The sequence below is a fragment of the Nestor notabilis genome, unplaced genomic scaffold (genome assembly GCF_000696875.1).
Source record: "Nestor notabilis isolate BGI_N333 unplaced genomic scaffold, ASM69687v1 scaffold3932, whole genome shotgun sequence".
Lineage (NCBI taxonomy): Eukaryota > Metazoa > Chordata > Aves > Psittaciformes > Psittacidae > Nestor > Nestor notabilis.
Window position 1 is genome coordinate 16,521 of NW_009918611.1, and position 18,231 is coordinate 34,751.

General features: G+C 42.9%; 2 protein-coding genes across 2 annotated transcripts in view; one reads left to right on the top strand and one right to left on the bottom strand.

Moving 5' to 3' along the window:
* Positions 1-266: 266 nt before the first annotated feature.
* On the top strand, positions 267-5,891 carry CNN3 (calponin 3, acidic; the record flags this gene model as incomplete). The annotated part of the gene is made up of 6 exons (XM_010009787.1): positions 267-388; positions 823-889; positions 2,160-2,297; positions 3,282-3,398; positions 4,125-4,271; positions 4,778-5,891. Coding segments are annotated over 6 exons (939 nt in total), but the record flags the coding sequence as incomplete, so codon positions are not given.
* Positions 5,892-8,834: 2,943 nt separating this feature from the next.
* The window catches only part of SLC44A3 (solute carrier family 44, member 3), a gene marked incomplete at its 5' end in the record, with an annotated part of 29,121 nt that continues 19,724 nt past the window's right edge, over positions 8,835-18,231 (bottom strand). The window contains 4 exons of the mRNA XM_010009788.1: positions 8,835-8,840; positions 9,985-10,083; positions 11,856-12,092; positions 12,568-12,705. Of these exons, the coding sequence (XP_010008090.1) occupies positions 8,835-8,840; positions 9,985-10,083; positions 11,856-12,092; positions 12,568-12,705 (480 nt within the window). The remainder of the gene's footprint in view (positions 8,841-9,984; positions 10,084-11,855; positions 12,093-12,567; positions 12,706-18,231) is intronic.

Below are 18,231 nucleotides of genomic sequence, written 5' to 3' on the forward strand. Positions count from 1 at the left end.
CAGTTCCAGCCATTTTTACAGGAGGAAGAACTGGGAAGTGCTTCAAAGCACTATTGGCAACTACACGTTTAGTAAAGCCACAAACATTACAGTAAAAGGGATCTAAGACTTACAGCTGTACTCTGGTATTTGAAATACAGTCTCAAATCCAGCAGTGTAAGTACTGGATAAACGCTGCAGCATTTCTCATGCTCTCTGAAATGGAGGGATGTGGGAGAGTTGCAGTTTTCTCTTGTGAAGTAACTTTATAACTGCCTGTGTTACAGATTGCCCTGAAGTATGACCCCCAGATAGAAGAAGATCTGCGGAACTGGATAGAAGAGGTGACAGGGCTGAGCATTGGCGCAAACTTTCAACTGGGATTAAAAGATGGCATCATCTTATGCGAGTAAGCATCAGAGTAACCTTATCTTTAGCAGATTTCCTCTTTTGAGAGACTAAGAAGGGACTTTCTGAAGACTCCCCTTCAAACACATCAACGACAACAGTCAAAGATAGCTGACAGTAGGGTGGGAGACAGCTGCGGCTAAATGGAAACTTAAATCTCCTTTCTATTTCAGCAAAGATCTCTAAGTATTCCTAAATTTAACAGTGAAGCTCTTTCTATAATAATCAGATGGCACACCAAAATTCTGCCGGTCTGTTAGACTTGTTTGAGCTGAGATCTGAGCTAGGCACTCTGTATAAACCAAGAAATTAACCATTTTGATGAAACTAATGCGACTAATACAGCATGAGTGAAAATATGACATGATGCCTGCAACAGATGGTATAAGGATGAGATTTACTGTTTAAGCATTTCCCTTTTTTTCACCTCCCCAGGCTTATAAATAAGCTGCAGCCAGGATCAGTGAAGAAAATTAATCAATCAAAACTAAATTGGCACCAGGTAAACCAAAAAAACCCCCCAAAACTACACCTCTAACCCCTTCAACCCCCAAACAGTTCTTTTGCTCTGTATTAACCAATTTGCTGTGAATATGGTACACCTTCAATCTTAATAGCACTGAGTTTTGTATGATACATATACAACAGCTGAGGACACTGCATACATGAACAGCATTCAACAGAAAGCAACTACAGCTGAGATGGCTCCTAAATGGCAGTTGAGTGTATATTTAATAGTAGTGTAGCTGCTCTCACGTGTGTAGTAGCTGTTAGGTGAAATCTCAGATGGAAGAAGAAGAATATAGAGCCCTACAGCAAAGCCTTTTTCCAAGTTGAAAACAAACACACACCCCCAAAAAAAAAACATGCAGAAAACCCACCAAAACAACTGTTAAATATTGAATTAAATCCCATCTGGGAGGGGAGGTCTCAGAAGAAATGGTTGTGTAACAGAAAACAATGTGGTGCAAACTACAGTATGTGTTTTATTTCAGTGTAAACAGATCTGATTTCTTCTGAGTGCCGTACCCAGCACTTCCCCCAGCCAAGGGACTATCGAAGGCCACATGCATTTAGAACAAGCAGTGGGAGGAGGGTCAGAGCTGACTGCCTTTACTGCTGCTGGGACTAGCTCGATACTGCTGTGTCAGCCTCTTGGTTTTATTGGCATTGAACACTTGTAAATACGGTGGAGGATTTCCTATTTTTTTAACAAGTTTTACTGCCTCTTGAGAAGGAAAGTGGGATTCAGTCCTTGCTCCTTGTACTCCATATATTCCTTTCCAGTTTCTGTGGTGCACAGTGCTAAAAAGTGCTAATAAACCCCAAAAGCTTAGTTGTAGGTGTTCCAGGAGGTGAGCAAGGTAATACCTTCAAACCAAGTGAAACGTTCTTACTATCCACATAGTTATGTTTTTGTTTTACTCAGAATTGTCACTTGCTGGAGTCAGCATGTCAGGTTTCCCAGTTTGAAGCAGGTTTTCCATTAGGATTTCTCTTGGAAGGGACACAGTTGAGGCCGTTTTGTCTAACAAAGTGTATGATGCTCATTAGAGTAGGCTAGATAAAGGCTCAGGTTGACTTCTGAAGTCAATATGAAAAGAAGACTTCCCACCAGTCATTCTTAACCACACCAACTGTTCTGTCCAGTTTGCACAAGGCAAAGAACTTGTGTAAAACAAGCAAAACAAACCAACACCAGAAAGCTTTAGAATTACTTAGTTTCTGAATGGAAACACTGAGCAGAAAACTGGCTTTATGTTTCTGTTTAGCTGGAGAACATTGGGAATTTTATCAAAGCCATCCAAGTCTACGGCATGAAGCCACATGATATTTTTGAAGCAAATGATCTTTTTGAAAATGGAAATATGACTCAAGTACAGACTACTCTGGTGGCACTAGCAGGTTTGGTAAGTATTTGTACCCAAGGAATTGCCACAAATCCACATGCCAGTCCAGATGCACCTTTACCGTACATGTAATTACAAAAAGCAGCATGCAGCCTGTCAGGAGGGGCTAGGTCACAGCATGGGTTGGGAGGGACTTTAAAGCTCACCCTATTCCAGCCCCCTGCCAGGGCAGGGACACCCCACACTAGAGCAGGTTGCTCCAAGCCCCTGTGTCCAACCTGCCCTTGAACACTGCCAGGGATGGGGCAGCCACAGCTCCTCTGGGCACCCTGTGCCAGCGCCTCAGCACCCTCCCAGGGAAGAGCTTCTGCCTCAGAGCTCATCTCAGTCTCCCCTCTGGCAGGTTCAAGCCATTCCCCTTGTCTTGTCCCTCCATCCCTTGTCCAAAGCCCTTCTCCAGGTCTCCTGGAGCCCCTTTAGGCCCTGGAGCTGCTCTAAGGTGTCCCCTTCAGGAGCCTTCTCTTCTCCAGCTGCCCCAGCCCAGCTCTCTCAGCCTGGCTTCAGAGCAGAGCTGCTCCAGCCCTTGCAGCAGCTCCGTGGCCTCCTCTGGACTCACCCCAACACGTCCTCTGAGCTGAAACAGTACTCGAGGTGGGGCAGATACTACTGTGAGTGTGAGGTGCTGCAGAGGTTGCGCCTGAGGGCTGTGTCCTACAGCACACCTCCAGGGAAGGCTTGGAGTTCAGTTAGCATTCTTGGCTGCAGATGGTCTTGCTCTGGAGCTGCGTGTGCATACACAGAAATGGGAAGGCTCACAGGAGAACACTAATTCCTGCAGAATAGCCTCTGACAAGATACTTGGGTAGCTTCGGAGTGCCACCATCAAACGGCACAGGGACTGCTATCTCACCCCTGACAACAGCGTTTCTCGTTAGACATAAGCCTGCTCATGGCATCAGTTGAGAGCCCAGGGTCAGGGCCGTAAAGCCGGACAGAAAATATACTTTAAACACTGAATACTCTATTCTCCCTCTCCCTAAACAGGCAAAAACTAAAGGTTTTCACACTACAATTGATATTGGTGTCAAATATGCAGAGAAACAAGCACGAAGTTTTGATGCAGGAAAACTAAAAGCTGGTCAGAGTGTCATTGGCCTGCAGGTATGTTTGAAATTCCAGTTTGCAAGTTAATCTGTTACAGCTGAGAACAACTTTCGTGCTTTGATTAACTGAGCTATTGTTTATGCCAAAGCAGCTGCAGAATCACAGTATATTATCGTGGAAGGAGGTATGAGCTTTTAGTTCTTGTAAGCTGTTGATTGGCTTTATGAGTTCAGGTGACTTCCTGGAAGGTTCTTCTGTTTGTTTTAAATCTGCAGTAAGAGTGATAAGGAGGAAGGGGACAGCTGATGTTAGCAGTGTCTTCTCTGTCCTCTGAAGTGGTATTAAAGTAGGATTCTTTGGCTAGCTAAAGCTCCTTATATGGTAGAAACTTTTTCCTCTCCACTTCCCTTTAATAGTTATAAAACCCAAAATAACCAGCATAAAATCTTAAAATGCCTGTGGTAGAGAAGTTGTGGCAGTGTAATTGAATCACCGCTGTCCAAGGGCAAAGTCAGTGACTGCACTTTGATGCATACGTCCGTTGTAATTGCAGTGCAGTTGGGCAAATGCCAGTCACTGAAATGCCTTGGGATGAGAGTTGCCTTTGGTTATGCTTTTGAAGCTCGGTATGGAGAAAGGGTAATTTATTACAGGTAGTGGTCAAGCTGCCCGAGGAAAGCCTGCACTGTAATTGCTTCTTCCATCAGTTTCCAACCAGATTTGTTTCCTTAGACTGTGCTTGCTGTACAAATAAAAACGCATCTCTTCCTTCCCCCACTAAAGATGGGCACCAACAAGTGTGCCAGCCAGGCAGGCATGACTGCTTATGGAACTAGAAGACACCTGTATGATCCAAAAATGCAAACTGATAAGCCCTTTGACCAGACAACAATTAGCCTACAGATGGGCACCAACAAAGGAGCCAGTCAGGTAAGCAGGGCCGTGTGCCACGCTTGTAGAGCCGATACAACACTCGGCCTGGGAGGGTGCGGTGGGATGGGAGGGGTTGTGAGTTGTGTGTGGCAGCAGCGAGAGGGAACAGTTGAGCTGTGCTTTTATGCAGTAACTGAAGAACTTGAATTTCTTATCACTAACAAGCGTGCTCTGCGCCAAGTATCTTGAAGCATAAAACCAGCCTGGTGCTTCTAGAATTCCCATCTGGCTGTTACACCACAAGAAAATAGTAACTTCATCTCAAGTACTGACTAGATGGAGGCAAAAAAGAAACTGCTTCCTGGGCGCTACCCCAGTCCAAACACTTAGTCTGCCCTTTCCGAAAGGGAAATAAACTGGAGCTTTCTGCAAAGACTTTACTCTGTGACTTACGTATGAGTGAACACTAGTGCTTCCAGTAAGGTGTACGAGTTGTAATCATCAATGTAGTAATTGCACCTCTTGACCTTCTGACTGAACCTCTCCCAACCCTGTTCTATTAGGCTGGTATGCTGGCGCCAGGTACCAGGAGAGACATCTACGACCAGAAGCACATATTGCAACCTGTGGATAACGCAACTATTTCATTACAAATGGGTACCAACAAAGTGGCTTCACAGAAGGGAATGAGCGTGTATGGGCTTGGACGGCAAGTGTACGACCCCAAGTACTGTGCTGCACCAACAGAGCCTGTCATTCACAACGGCAGCCAAGGAACGGGAACGAACGGCTCAGAAATCAGCGATAGCGATTACCAGGCAGAATACCCAGATGACTATCACGGAGAGTACCAGGATGACTATCAAAGAGATTACCATGGTCAGTACAGCGACCAGGGCATTGATTATTAGCTTGGCCTCAGAAGTTCAGTATTAGTCCATTATTTTATTCAGTAAGAACGAAACTAGCCTTGTGGAATTGTTACCTGTCTTTCCTACACACTATACTTAATGTACCTGAAGAAATACTGCCTTACATACATTCCTTTTTCCTTTCTCTGCCCTTTCCCTGTCTAGTTGCCTTTAGTGCTGTAACAGTTATAGGCTACAGCATAAACAGTAACTGCATATGAAGTAAAAGGAATACTGTGAAAGGGGGAGTGCTCTTGTACAGCCAGGTTGTCTGATGAGGAGCTATGCATTTACACAATCTCTACTCGAGCAGGTATTTACGTACCACGTTAAGCCTTCGTTTGACATATTTACAGCTTTTCTGTTTTCCAGATGAGAGAGAAGAATTTCATGCTTAGAGTTAAATGTGGTCTTTGCCAATTAAATCTAAGACATCACATTAGTGATTTTAATATCATGACTATGTTTCTTAGGTATTATTTGCTAATGGTAAGTCCTGCATTAGACATAAGCGTGCATTTGTGATTGTGTATTCATTCCATTATCAACACTGACCAAACTTAGAAATAGTTGTCTTACTAAAAAGGGAGCTTGTACAAAGTCTTGAGCCAACAAAAGTCCCATGATTGATGGTGCACTTACCTTTTATTGTGCCATAATATATCCATGTAGAAATGCTTTTTCTTCCTTGAACTGTATTTATTGCCACACTTCTCAAACTGATCCCAGTGTATTTTTATAAATAAATATTTTTTTCTTAAAGGTATGTAGAAGAGCCTGTCTCATTTGTTAATGCTGCTGCTCTCAAAGATTAGATGCCACAGTAATTATTCCCAAATCAGCATCACCTTTGCCTGTGCGAAGGCTAATGTAGAACTGCTGCCTGTCACAGTTTGGGTTCTTTCTTCACCACAGGATTTAATGTAACAGCCTTGTAAAAATCCCCTGGGAGTGAGTGACAGTGACTCCACAGGAAAGGAATGTAGCTCCTTCACAGCTGAGCTCACTTCCCCTCTACAGACCAGAGATCCTTCACTGCTCACTAAACCCCTGCCTTTTCCTTAAGGCAAATGAGGAACTGCACATAGTTAATGTTGCCTCTGATTCAGCTTGTAGCCTTCACACCATCACCTGGAGAACTCAAGACACTCTTGCTTTAGAGTGTGTAAAGAGATGTCCCAATCTCTGTGCCTGCTGCTCTGCAGTCAGAGTTCTTTAGTTACCAATAGCAGAGCTTTGTTCCTAAGTGGAAGATGCTTTCTTCCTCACTGTGGAGTGCAAACAGGCTGTACTAACCTGAGCTGGGTTTAACAGGAGTGTGGGACACTGTTCCTGATCCTAACTTCTGTAAAACAGTCAAAGGTGTTTTAAAAGTAGGTACAGGTTAAATTTACTTTCACATACACAATGTTTTATATTACCAAGTTCTGGACTTGAGGAGGATTCTTCCCTCAAGACTAGAGTTGTTCGTGCTTTGTTCCATCAGTTTCTGTTATCTTTGGGTGGGATGTGGTGACCTGGCTTTGAACTGACCTATTTGTTTAATAAGTCTTAAGCTTATTTATTTCACAGAACTTAAATTGGAAAGGACTCCTAGAGGTCACTGGTCCAAGCCCTGCATTTGAGGCAAGAGAATTATTGCCAGGATGCCTGTTCAGACCTGCTCTTCCTGAAATATACCATTTCCCCCCTTTCAAAAAGCAGTGCTTGGGTGAAAGTAGTCTCTTTTTTGAAAGCCTGAATCGTGCCCTCCTGAATCCCAAACTTATGCTTTAAACAACTTGCACCCATTTGTTATGTAGGTACTTGTGTACAAAATTTGATGAAAAGGTACATATTCAGAACTCCTCTCTATGTAACTCCCAAAACATATTGTCACAGCTTTCATTTCTGGACTGTGGGTGTACAGCATTGCTTAAATGAAACACACTCAAATACAGCTTAATTGGGGCTTTCCAGTACCCTTCTTCTTTAAAAAGCAATGTACTTGTATCCCAATTACCAGAGACTTCCTGAGTCAAGGGCCAAAACACACACTGCAACTATCCAAATACAAACAGGACAAAAACCCCAACCATGTGTAGTAAGAACTGATTTAACTTCCAAGCAAACCTGCTCTGTAAACTGGTAAACTGGATTTATATATTGTAGAGACACTACTATTTGGAACCAGTCCTACTGGGACCTATGGCAGAGGAGTATTGCTCTGCTGGGAGTACCATATGTGCACACTTCCTTGCACAAGCTATTGCTTGTTCAGCGTGATTGTCAGCTCTCACAGCACCTGCAAGCCAAGTGCCAGAAGTACCCAAGGGCAGAGCTTTAAATAATGAGTGAGTGAGTCACAGCCAGTAGATGATCAGCTTTACCTGCCAGACAGAAAGTAATTAACCTACTTCCTTCCCTTTTCATCATCTATCCCATATTCCTCAGCTTCTTTAAGTAAGTGGCTCGTATTAAAGTAGACCAAAGTTAAGCAAGTGAAGAATAAAAAGTAAGTATTTGTTAGCATTCCCTAGTGCATAACTAGTCTCCTTTCAGCAGCAGGAAATCAGATACAGTACTTAGCTGAAACAGGTTTGTCATTCAGGCCATCAATGAGCTTTTCCATGTATCACTTCCAAGCTGTGACTAATGAAGACTTTATCAATCTGTTCACTTTGGCAGCTTGAGTCACTTACCTGCAGTGATGTCTCACTGCCTATTGACGTGTACTTGACTGAGCTCCCTGCTTGGAGTCATCTTCCCCCACCTCAAACCTCTCCTCGAATGAAATGTCAAAGGAGCGTTTGAATGAAGAGTGAAATCAGGTGCCCCTGAATAAAACCTAAAACTACCCCACACTCAGCGTGAGGTGGAGCCCACGGGAGCATATTATAACCAAGGTCCAGGTACAAAGTTCAAACAAAGCTCTGTTGTAAGACTTCCACATCCCACTTCTGACTAGAAACCTGACAGTCTCTTCACTGCATGCCTTCATGGTGTATTTCACATCCATGTTATAGCTATCAGCTCTAGAAATGATTATATATTACATCTTTTTACCTCATCTCTCTCCAGCCACTGCTCATCTGCTACTTTGTCAAGCTTTAAATCCGGATACAAGTTTTTTTTGGCTTCATCTTCTCAGTTGCAAAGGGAAGAGTTGTTAATCTACAACTGCCCTTTGGAGAGGAGCCAGCGGGTAGTTTATGATACTAACTTGTAAAAAACACTCCCAAAAGAGTATAATTCAAAGAAAGACACCTACCTCATAGCCATTAATTATCTTGCCTACAGAGAGTTCCTATCAATGGTCATTTCCATCGATGAGCTCAGCACTGCTCCTTACTTAGTTGCACTGGCTGTTCAGACATGCAGAGTAAATCAGGAAGCAGTCAGCTCCCAGAGCCTCTTCTACAAACATTTCTACATTTACTGATCCAGGAACAACTGGCCCAGTGTTCCCAGAGGAGCATGAAAATACTCCATGAGAGTTTGTTTGTTAACAACTTTCAGACCATCATGGAAGTATATGGATAAACATAGATGTGCTGACACACAAAATGCTTTATTCATACAGATTGTGTGTCACTTACTTTACTGATGAAGAAGATACAACAGAGATTTAGGGAACTAATGCTTTGTCCTGGGGTATTGGGAACCTTTTTTGCTCTGATTGGTTTTGCTGTTGCTGGTCTGCTGCTGTACTTCTTGGTGCACTTCACATTCAAGTCTGTAAAGAGAGAAAAAGGAGTCAAATCATGTGTAGCACTGGTCCTGTTACTGCATTTAAATGTCATAAGAGTAGACTGGGAAAACAATTAAGGTTCTTTTGTGTCTCAAATCCACAATCCTCTCGCAGGGAATGGCTCCCCACCCCCCTGGTTTCTTTGCTTGGCAAAAAATTACTGAAGAATGCAGTAAGAGACCCAAACAATGAAAAAATCAAGCACAACTATACCTCACTGCAGGAATAAACCATCTGCCTATAGCAAAATGCCCACAAGATTGTATGAGTTTGCTAGAGCCTGGTACTTCTTGACAACAGGTCAAGAAACATCACCAGCGTGTGTGACACTGGTGTAAGGAGCAGCGAGGGGGGCAGAAGACACCGGTGGCAGTGTCCAGCAAGTGCAGGTGCCAGAGTAGCTGTTGCTGCAGAACCTTTCTCCCACAGCCCTGGCTCGGCCACCCTGATGCTGGGGGAAAACCAGCCCAGATCCTGAACCTGCTGGAGCAGCTTCTCAGGTTGGGCAATTTGCAGTAGTTTTTCAGATGTCAGTTAGTGAGCCTGTGCTCTCAGGACTTTCCCAAGCCTGGGTGTGGGGAACACTCCCTTCTGGCACCTCAGCTTTTTCATCCCAGCATAAACCAGAGTAAATAAATAAACACACTGATGGAAAGGAAAAGAAAGAAAAGGAAAGGAAAGAAGAAAGAGGAAAGAAAAAGAAAAACAAACAAAAGGGGTGGGGGTGGAGAGGGAAGGCCTCTAAGCTCTGCTCTTACAGCTCTGGAACTTGAGCAGTTGTAGCATGAAATCAAGCAGCCCTCTGCTCTTCTGACTTTGCTACAGCAGACGTGTGAAGGACTACCAGAACAGCACTTATCTCCCACCCCCTTGCCATTGTCTGATCTTTCTCTTCCTCTGCTGGGCACACTGGGAAATGGGCGGAAGGATGAGAACAAATACTTGATCCATCCTTTTTGCACGAGGAGGTTTCCCGAGGAAGGAAAGCAACAGAAGGAAAACCAGGATACTGGGTACAACACGTGGGTGTGGTGAGACATTGGGAGGTACAGGACAGCCTACACCCATTCTTCTTGGGACGTAAAGGCAAACACATTAGCTGGCAGGTAAATGCATATCCCACACTCACCATAGGTTGGAGCTCTGTCCCATCTTCATTATCCTGGAAAGGTCTTACGCTTCTGTGCTTTTGCCCTTCTGTTAACTTGTTACTCTGACTCACAAAGGTCTACGAGCAAAAAACAGGGTGAGATCATTTGGGAATGTAAACCATTATGTAAATAAAAATACCTGATCAAGGAAGATAATTAGCCCCAGGCTAAGAAACTGTAGCTGGTTCCCAGCTGGATGACACTGAGCGATACCGGGAGGGACTCTGCAGAGGCAACAGGGGTGATGAATGCAACTGAGGAGGATTAGGCAAGACTCTGTTACATCTCCTGTTACAGGAATGAGGGCTCTGGCTGTCAGAAATCCCTCACCTGGCTCTCTGCCACTGCCACATATTGTCCTGAGGGCCACAGAGTCTCCCATCCCCAGATGTTTCTAACCCAGTTGTAACACAGATGACCCAAGTCAAATGCCTTCATGCATTGGGAAACTCCAAGTTCTTGGCTATATGAGCAAACTTACTCTTGATCATGCAATAAGGAGGAGTTTGGATGTGCTGCCCCCAGTTTTTCCATACAAGGTTACACAGCCTATTCTGCCTGGAAGACTCCTTACCCCTGTGGGAAATCCCTTCTTCACCAGAGGCCCTAGGGCATGGCTAATTATAAGGAATTATGACCGGAGTCAAAAAGAACTGCCATAAAGTTTGGAAGTGAAGAAAGGAAAGCCTCTGTTTGTTTCATGAAGGAGAATTGGCTTAAGAAGTATTTTAGCATTTGGCAAAACAGGGGGAGAAGAATAGAGGTCAAGGCTTCAGAGTTTTCCATTCAGTAACATATTCCTATTTGGGATATGTGCTTAAGTACTGTTCTGAATCAAAGCCAAAGCACATCTATCTGCTTTGTTCTTTACAAAGGGTTAAGCCTATCTTTAGGCTGCCTTTTTGTTGTTTTCAACAAAATTCTATGACCATTATAGGGAGTCCAACAGCAGCATTCAAAAAACCACAGAACAGTTCTTCCAACGCTGTCCTGAAGAAATCCATCCAGAACATTCGTACCATATAAGCTATTCTGGCTGCTGAGTTTGTTTGTCATGAATCACTAAGATCATCTTTCTTTATGAAGGAAAAGACAGAACTGGCAAAAATAGGATGAAAGGAAAAAACATCTGCATCTTTAGATACTCTCTTAATATGAAAGGGATGGCACATATATATTCAAATGATGCAGATACTAGCTAAAGCTCTCCATCGCTCTTAACTATGTAATGATTACACATGAAAGTGCTTGTAATACAATAGAATAATTACGAGGGTAAAGACAGAGAACAATCAAATCCAGAGGCAGAAGAATTTAATCAAGAGACAGAAGGCTGTTCTGGCAAAGGATTCTGTATAGCTGTGAAGCAGAGCAACTCGAGCTTGCGTGAAGTCTGCTCAGAACTACAGCATCCATAGGATGTGGACGGACCCCTGACCTGCTGCTGGCAACAAGCAGCTACAGTAAGTCACAACAAACATAAACATCTAATCTTAAAGCCCCCCAGGGACTGATCTCTGCAGCCAGCTCATCTAGTTCCTTATATTTTTTAATGACCAGTAATATATTGAACATGTATCTACTAAGGCCTGAAAAATCAGCCATTACTTACAGGGTATGATCTGAGAGAAGGCAGCAGATCAGAGCTAGCACACAGGAGTCAGAGGGAGCCATTTACTTCACTTTATAAATTCACATATGATTTGTATCCCTGAGCCCATCCCGTTCTAAGGTGTTGGAAAGGAAATAGCGTGGGTTGTGGGTTCAAACTACTAGGTCCTGGGGAAAGAAGAAGTCCTCAAAAGCTTAGAATGGCTCAAATGTCTTTCCTGTTATCACTGGGGTTTACCAGCAGTTCCTGATCCACAAAGTACGGCCTTTCTGCAGATCCATCATTTGTTTCCATATCAATAGCAAAGCAAAGGAAGATGGCATCTGCTGTCACTTCAAACACAGACAGAAAGCTGTGGGACATCAGGTAGGCAAGAAATCCAACCAGCAACAGAGGAACTACCCATGCTTGCAACTCCCGATGGTAGTTAAATGCCATCAATCCTCCAAAAACAGTAAAACATACAACAAACACCTGTGAAGGGCAGTGAGAGAGAAATGCAGCCTCATTAGTCCTGGAGAAATGCTTCTTAAAAAACAACAATCCCCCAAACCCTCCCAAATACCCCGAACCAGTATTTTGACAGCACATCTCATCTGGGAAATAGCTCTGCAGTTTCTGGCATCCTGTAGTTGTCACACTTCGTGTTCATTTCCACATTCAATTCCACAGGGCAGAGGCAATCTTTTACTATGTAATTACCAAAGACTCCTTTTAATGAGAACTGTAGGAGTGGCACCAAGGATACCGATACAACTAAATCACTCTGCAGAAACTATGAAAAGGATCAAATTCCTCAGACATTATCTTCTCTCCTGAACTCATTTTACAGCCTTTACAACACTCAGTTTAACAAAGATAAGCCTTATTTACTTTAGGTATAAGAAAAGAGACTCAGACCCTGGTTTTTCACTTCATTCTTACAGAACAGTACTTTTCTTACTCTTACCTTTCCTAGAAAGAGGATAAAATCTCCAAAACAGCTAATGGATGCAAGTTTAGCAGAGTTCCTTGCCAAAACAAAGACAGCATCCTTTGCTGATGTACAAAAATTGGTCCCGTTTATAGCTGTAGTTGTGTATGCATGCTGAAATGAGAGAAGATGCAGTGAGAAAGGAAAGACTCTTAGAAACTAGATTTTTACTTAAGCACAATGCAAAGCCTTAAACTCTATTTGGAAATACAGACTTTATGAATATAAAATTATTTTGTAAAACATGGCAGTTTTGTTTTAGGTGACTATAATAACTATGCTTCTAACTTCAAATAGTTTTCCTGCATCATCTCCACCATTAGAAAATGCTGGAATAGTGACTAAATACTTTTCTGAGCCCACCTTTATCCAATCTATTTTAAACCACCAGAGTTCTCTACCCTAATTTTTGTTAATGAACACAGGTACCACAAAAGCACTTAGTTGCCTGGAGTCACACTACCCAAACTTATTTGCTTGTTTCCTATGTATCTATCTCCAAGACTGCAGACAAAGTATGGAGGTGGAGCAATCAAGCTATGTAGTTGTAAAAAGTCATTGCCAACACAGGTGGGGAGGACAGAATGGATGGACTGGATTATTTTAGCACTTGTGCACAAAACTTGACATATATGTCCCATTTACGGAACTCCTCAACAAGATTTTGATGCTGTGTCCATAATACCAGCTGAGAAAACCAGCAGTCAAGATACCTGAAACATGTGCTGATCTTTACCAGCAAGTCTAACGAGTAGTTTCTCTTTACTCAAACTATAAGAAGGTGCATTATGCCTCAAAACCAGATTAGGCACATCTGGTACGGTCAGTAAGAACCACGGTGTGCAAGGGATTACTGTTTGGAAGGAATTTATATACCCCAACATGTATTTGGTGCTTAGATGACTTTTGCTTAACCTGAAAGTGAAACAAACCCCATAACTGGTTTGCTGAAAGTCAATTATATGGCCCTCTGCAAAACTCTTCCTGGTTTTCTTACTCACAAAGTAAAATAATCTATCTGAAGGCAGAGAAAAATCTATTTCTGCTGAGCCCAGTTTTACACCACAGCAATTTCTGTAACATACTGTAGTGTAGCAAAGCTGTATTAACTTAAAATAACAGAGAGAAAGACAGACATTAAATGTGGTCAAAGATCCTTTGTCTCCTTATTGTGGATATTATTTTATGTATGACAGAGGATTTTTTTCTTTCTCTCATAGTAAGCAAAAGAAGAGTAGAAGTAAACAGCGATATCCTGTATATATTGTACTTACACAGTAGTAAATACATCCATAGATGGAAGAAGTGTCAGTAAAAACAATGGATTTATTGTCTACTCTGAGAGAAATCAAAACTCCACTGATCTCTACAGCAATACATCAAGTATCTGCATAAAAATCTGTTTAAACAAGCAAGCTCACTTCATTCCTAAATAGGAAAAAGTGTTTTCTGTGCTAACTCCCATTTATCCTGACACTGTTCCTTTGCCCGGGGAAACAAGGACAAACCCACCTTAGAACATAATGGGGGTTAAGTCTGTTTCATCATTCCATTAACAGACCTAGAACTGAGACTCAAAGTGGAAAAGGGTTGTCTAACTTTGTTCCTGCCCCTTCAGAATGAAATTCACAGAGCAGATCCTGATCTGGTGCGGTCACTATAAGTTTTGCCAATGAATGAAACACAGGTTCTGTGTTCACTATAAATAGCAAAAAATGTCCTGGTTTTAAAATGAAAAAGAATGCTGAAAATGCACGTGCACTTGTTCAAACATTGTTTCCAAACTTAAAATAAATACCCATTTGTTTGCACTCTTGAATTAGCCACTTTGGTATCCAAAGAATGTGCAATGAAAAGGATTTCTGATATATATTAACTAGAATAGTTATCTTGGGAAGACTGAAAACCATGCTAGAGACTGAGCACTACCTGCATAGGGCTTTGTTGTATTACAAACCAGTTGATTAAAACCTGCCATTTATAACAATTACAACTTCAACAAATCCTGGAAGTAACAACTAGGCATAACATCTGAGCAAGAAAGCAGCCAGGTAATAATCCAGTATTAAAGAAGGAAGAACAGACAGAAATGAATGAACTGCTGAACACTACAAAACAAGTCACTGACACAGGTGAAGCAAGAATGTTACCAGTACAAGGTGAAGACTCAACCAAGTGATCAAAAGTGAGCAAAAAAATACCTTCCTGAGGTTGGAGGGTTTCTTGTTCAGCCTAGGCTGTGTCTCCATACACCTTTCTCCCAATTCCCACGCAGACCCATACCCTGGTCCCATCCTGCCACACTGAAATCTACACATTCTCACTAACCAAATACATCTCTGACACTGAAGCAAACGTGTGTTTCCACGAAACTTGCACAGAAATGAGCTCAAATGATTTCTCACCGTTGCTCACCAAAGCATACCTAACACAGAGCTATTACCAGTGTCTGCAAATCATTCTGGGCTTTGGACTAAAAAGCTTAGCTATGCCATTGATTTTGCAGTTGCAGGGTATGTGCAACAACCTAATCCCTTTCAAACTAAAGACAGTTGCAAAGGCTAAGATAGTAGACCACGGTCAGTTAAGAACCTGCTATTATTTAGAAACAGGTTATTTAGATGTGGTTTCTCTACAGAATATATTTTCTTTTCCCATGCACAAAAGATTTAGTGAACTTGAAAATGTTTGAGGGAAAGGCAGCAGGATATGGAATGTCTTCTGTCTGGGGAACAACTGAGTACACCCGGCTCTTCTGTCTGGAAAAGAGATGACTGAAGGAGGATGCAGGAAGAAGGCTACAAAATCATGAGAAAGGCAGAGAGGGTAGGGAGGGTTAGATGGCTCACTGCTTCTTCCAGCACAAAGACTAGGCAGGGGCAGGAAGTAGTAAGAGCCAAATTTGAAAACAGATGGTATTTCTCCTCACTGTATGTCTGTAAGCTGTGAACTGCTGGACAAAGGATGCTTTAGTTGCTTAAAGTACACATGAGCTCAAGTGGGACTGGGAAAAGGAATCCACTGAGTTAGTAAACACACAGAAAACACACTCAGATCAAGTGGTCCCTAGGCTGGAAACAGATATATAGGGAAATATCCTCTTGTTCTACCTGAGCGTTCACTCACAGCCACTGTGGGAGATGGGCTACTGAGCTGGACAGAGATTCAGCCTGGCTATGATGGTTTTTATCTTTGCTTAATGAGTTGATGTTTTACCATGGTAGTCCCTGCTATAGTGACAAGCAAGTAATAATGGCACTGATAGCACACCACCGATCAGAAAGCGTGGGTCAGGATCAGTCTTTACCCTTGCACCAGCGGGTTGGTGCTGTACCACCACCTTTGTGAGGAACACAAGCCTCCTCTGGCCGGGAGCCTGGGAACTAGACACGAGTTTCTCAGTGTCAGGATGAATAAATAAGGAATGCGAATGTTTACATATTTCCAAATACCACAGTATGCAAAAAACCCCTATTTAAAGAATACATCCTCCTGTGCCTCACAACACAGAATGTCAAGGGTCTTGGAAACACTGACCTGCTGGTTTCATGAGAAAGGCATCATGGCTTAGATCCAGGCCGTAAGTTCCCCAATTGTTGAGAATAATTGCTACTTTGTGTAACGGCTGAATTCAGCCCTCCATTCTAGGACTTGCTGTAATAAAACGGGTTTGGGAAAGAAAGGTCTCACACCCCACTTCAGCTTTTCCTGCTCTGTTGGTGTTTTCAGGCTAATCTGATTCTTGTTGCTGCCCACTCTCTTGGGGGCTGCCCTGGTCATCTACAGCCAGTAGTGTCTTGGCTTGCAAGTGTCCCAGCTGCCAGTGGAATCCCCTTGGACAACAAAATCCAGTGGCAGCAGAAGGCAATGACATTTCTATGGCTTCTGTGCAGTAGTTACAGCAGTGACCCGGTGAGAAAGCTGCAGCTTGTCTCTCAGACAGTGGTGGGAAATCAGAGCAACATGGGCCTGTGAGGCCTCACTGAAGAGATCAGGACACACAAGACTGGAAGGGACTTTCAGCCACCCCAGTCCCTGGCTATTTCAGCTCAGCACATTACACAGTGCCTTCTCTTTAAGTGGAAAGCTCCCTCTTTAAACTACTTAGGGGTTTTCCCTCTCCCAACCCTTATGTTTGGAGTTATTCCAGACAGTTGTCCCTCTGATCCCTAGGAACCTTCTTCCAACTTCCAGACAACATTTTACTCATGAACAGTTTACTCCTGCTAATGCTAACCTTGCCTTGGCTCTTACCCCTCCCTGCTGTTTCTCTTCTTAATATACTCATAGATGGTAACTCGCTTTTACCCCCTTCATCTGCTAAAGTAGACACACCACTTCCCCTGTGAGATGAGCCTGATCACCTAACCAGCAACTTGTACAGTGGCATTTATCCCCCTCTTTCTGGTGCAAGTATTTCATCTCATACCTTCCAAAACTGAACCTGCCCTTTCTGCAGCCTTGTTAACTAATGCCTGTTGTCCTGTGCTTGACATACACATGGAGAATACTCTCCTCCCCCACTTCAACCAACAAGCACACAGCTAATACAGAAACAGTTATTTTTGATTCTTAGGTTAATCACCAGTTGTAAGAAACCCTTCAATAAGCTCCCCCATTTTCCCAAGCAGCCAAAGAAGGACAAATTTCCTTTATTGCCATTCCAGCTTATATTTGCACTGTGCTCCTTCAACTTTCCTTGCTTCCTAATCCGTGTGTCATCTACTCCCTCCGTGGCTATTATCCAGTGGGTAGGACCAACACAACTTTCTCCTCAGAGGGCAGCTGGGTGTTCCTTTCCTGCAGCATCACACTGCTATAACCTGAGCTCCATTTCAACCACAGGGGTTGGACTGTAAGGCTTGAAGTGCCCATAGCATCATGATTACCTCATTACTGGAGTCTCTTACGCTGGCTCCTGCGGGTAGTGTAACAATGTTCTCATTTGAGATCTCTGAAATAAAATCAAACTGAAAATTGCCAGAGAGTTGTTCAGAAACTGCTCTGCTTAAATGCCCTGAATTGTTGGTCGTCTGCTTCATTGCATGCTATTTTCTTTCTCTCTCTCTTTTAAAATGGGATAGGGGAGAAGAGAAAGGTACCAAAGCAAGAATTAGTCAGCCTTGTTCATCTCTATCCCCTACACGGTTCAGCCCACAGAGCAAGTAAAGACCTAAGGAATTTTATTTCCTGTTATTGCATGCAAAAGCCACTAAAGGAAAACCAAATGTATCTCAAATACTCTTTCACTGAAGATGAACATTTTTGCCAACTGTATTTTCAAGATGATTGAAAATTCAGCTTAACATCTAGAAGCAATTTTGCCAGTAACATTAAAATGCAATATTGGTTTTGGGAGGAAAAAAGAGTACTTGATGGGGTGAGGCACAAATGTGTTTGGCAGTGCGGAGAACTGTACTTTCATCAGCATGCATGGATTGTGGTTTTATTTAGGTCACTTCTCTGCAAAGCATTTAACTTCAACCTCCTGATAGGCTTCCATCCAAAGTTTAAGAGACACTCAGCTGCCAGGGATATATGACTATTGGATAGACTTGCTTCTGGTTTTTTACACTAGACAGTTGCTTGCTTTCAGTGTCAGGGTCTCAGCACTGGCAAATGCAGACTGTAACACACTGC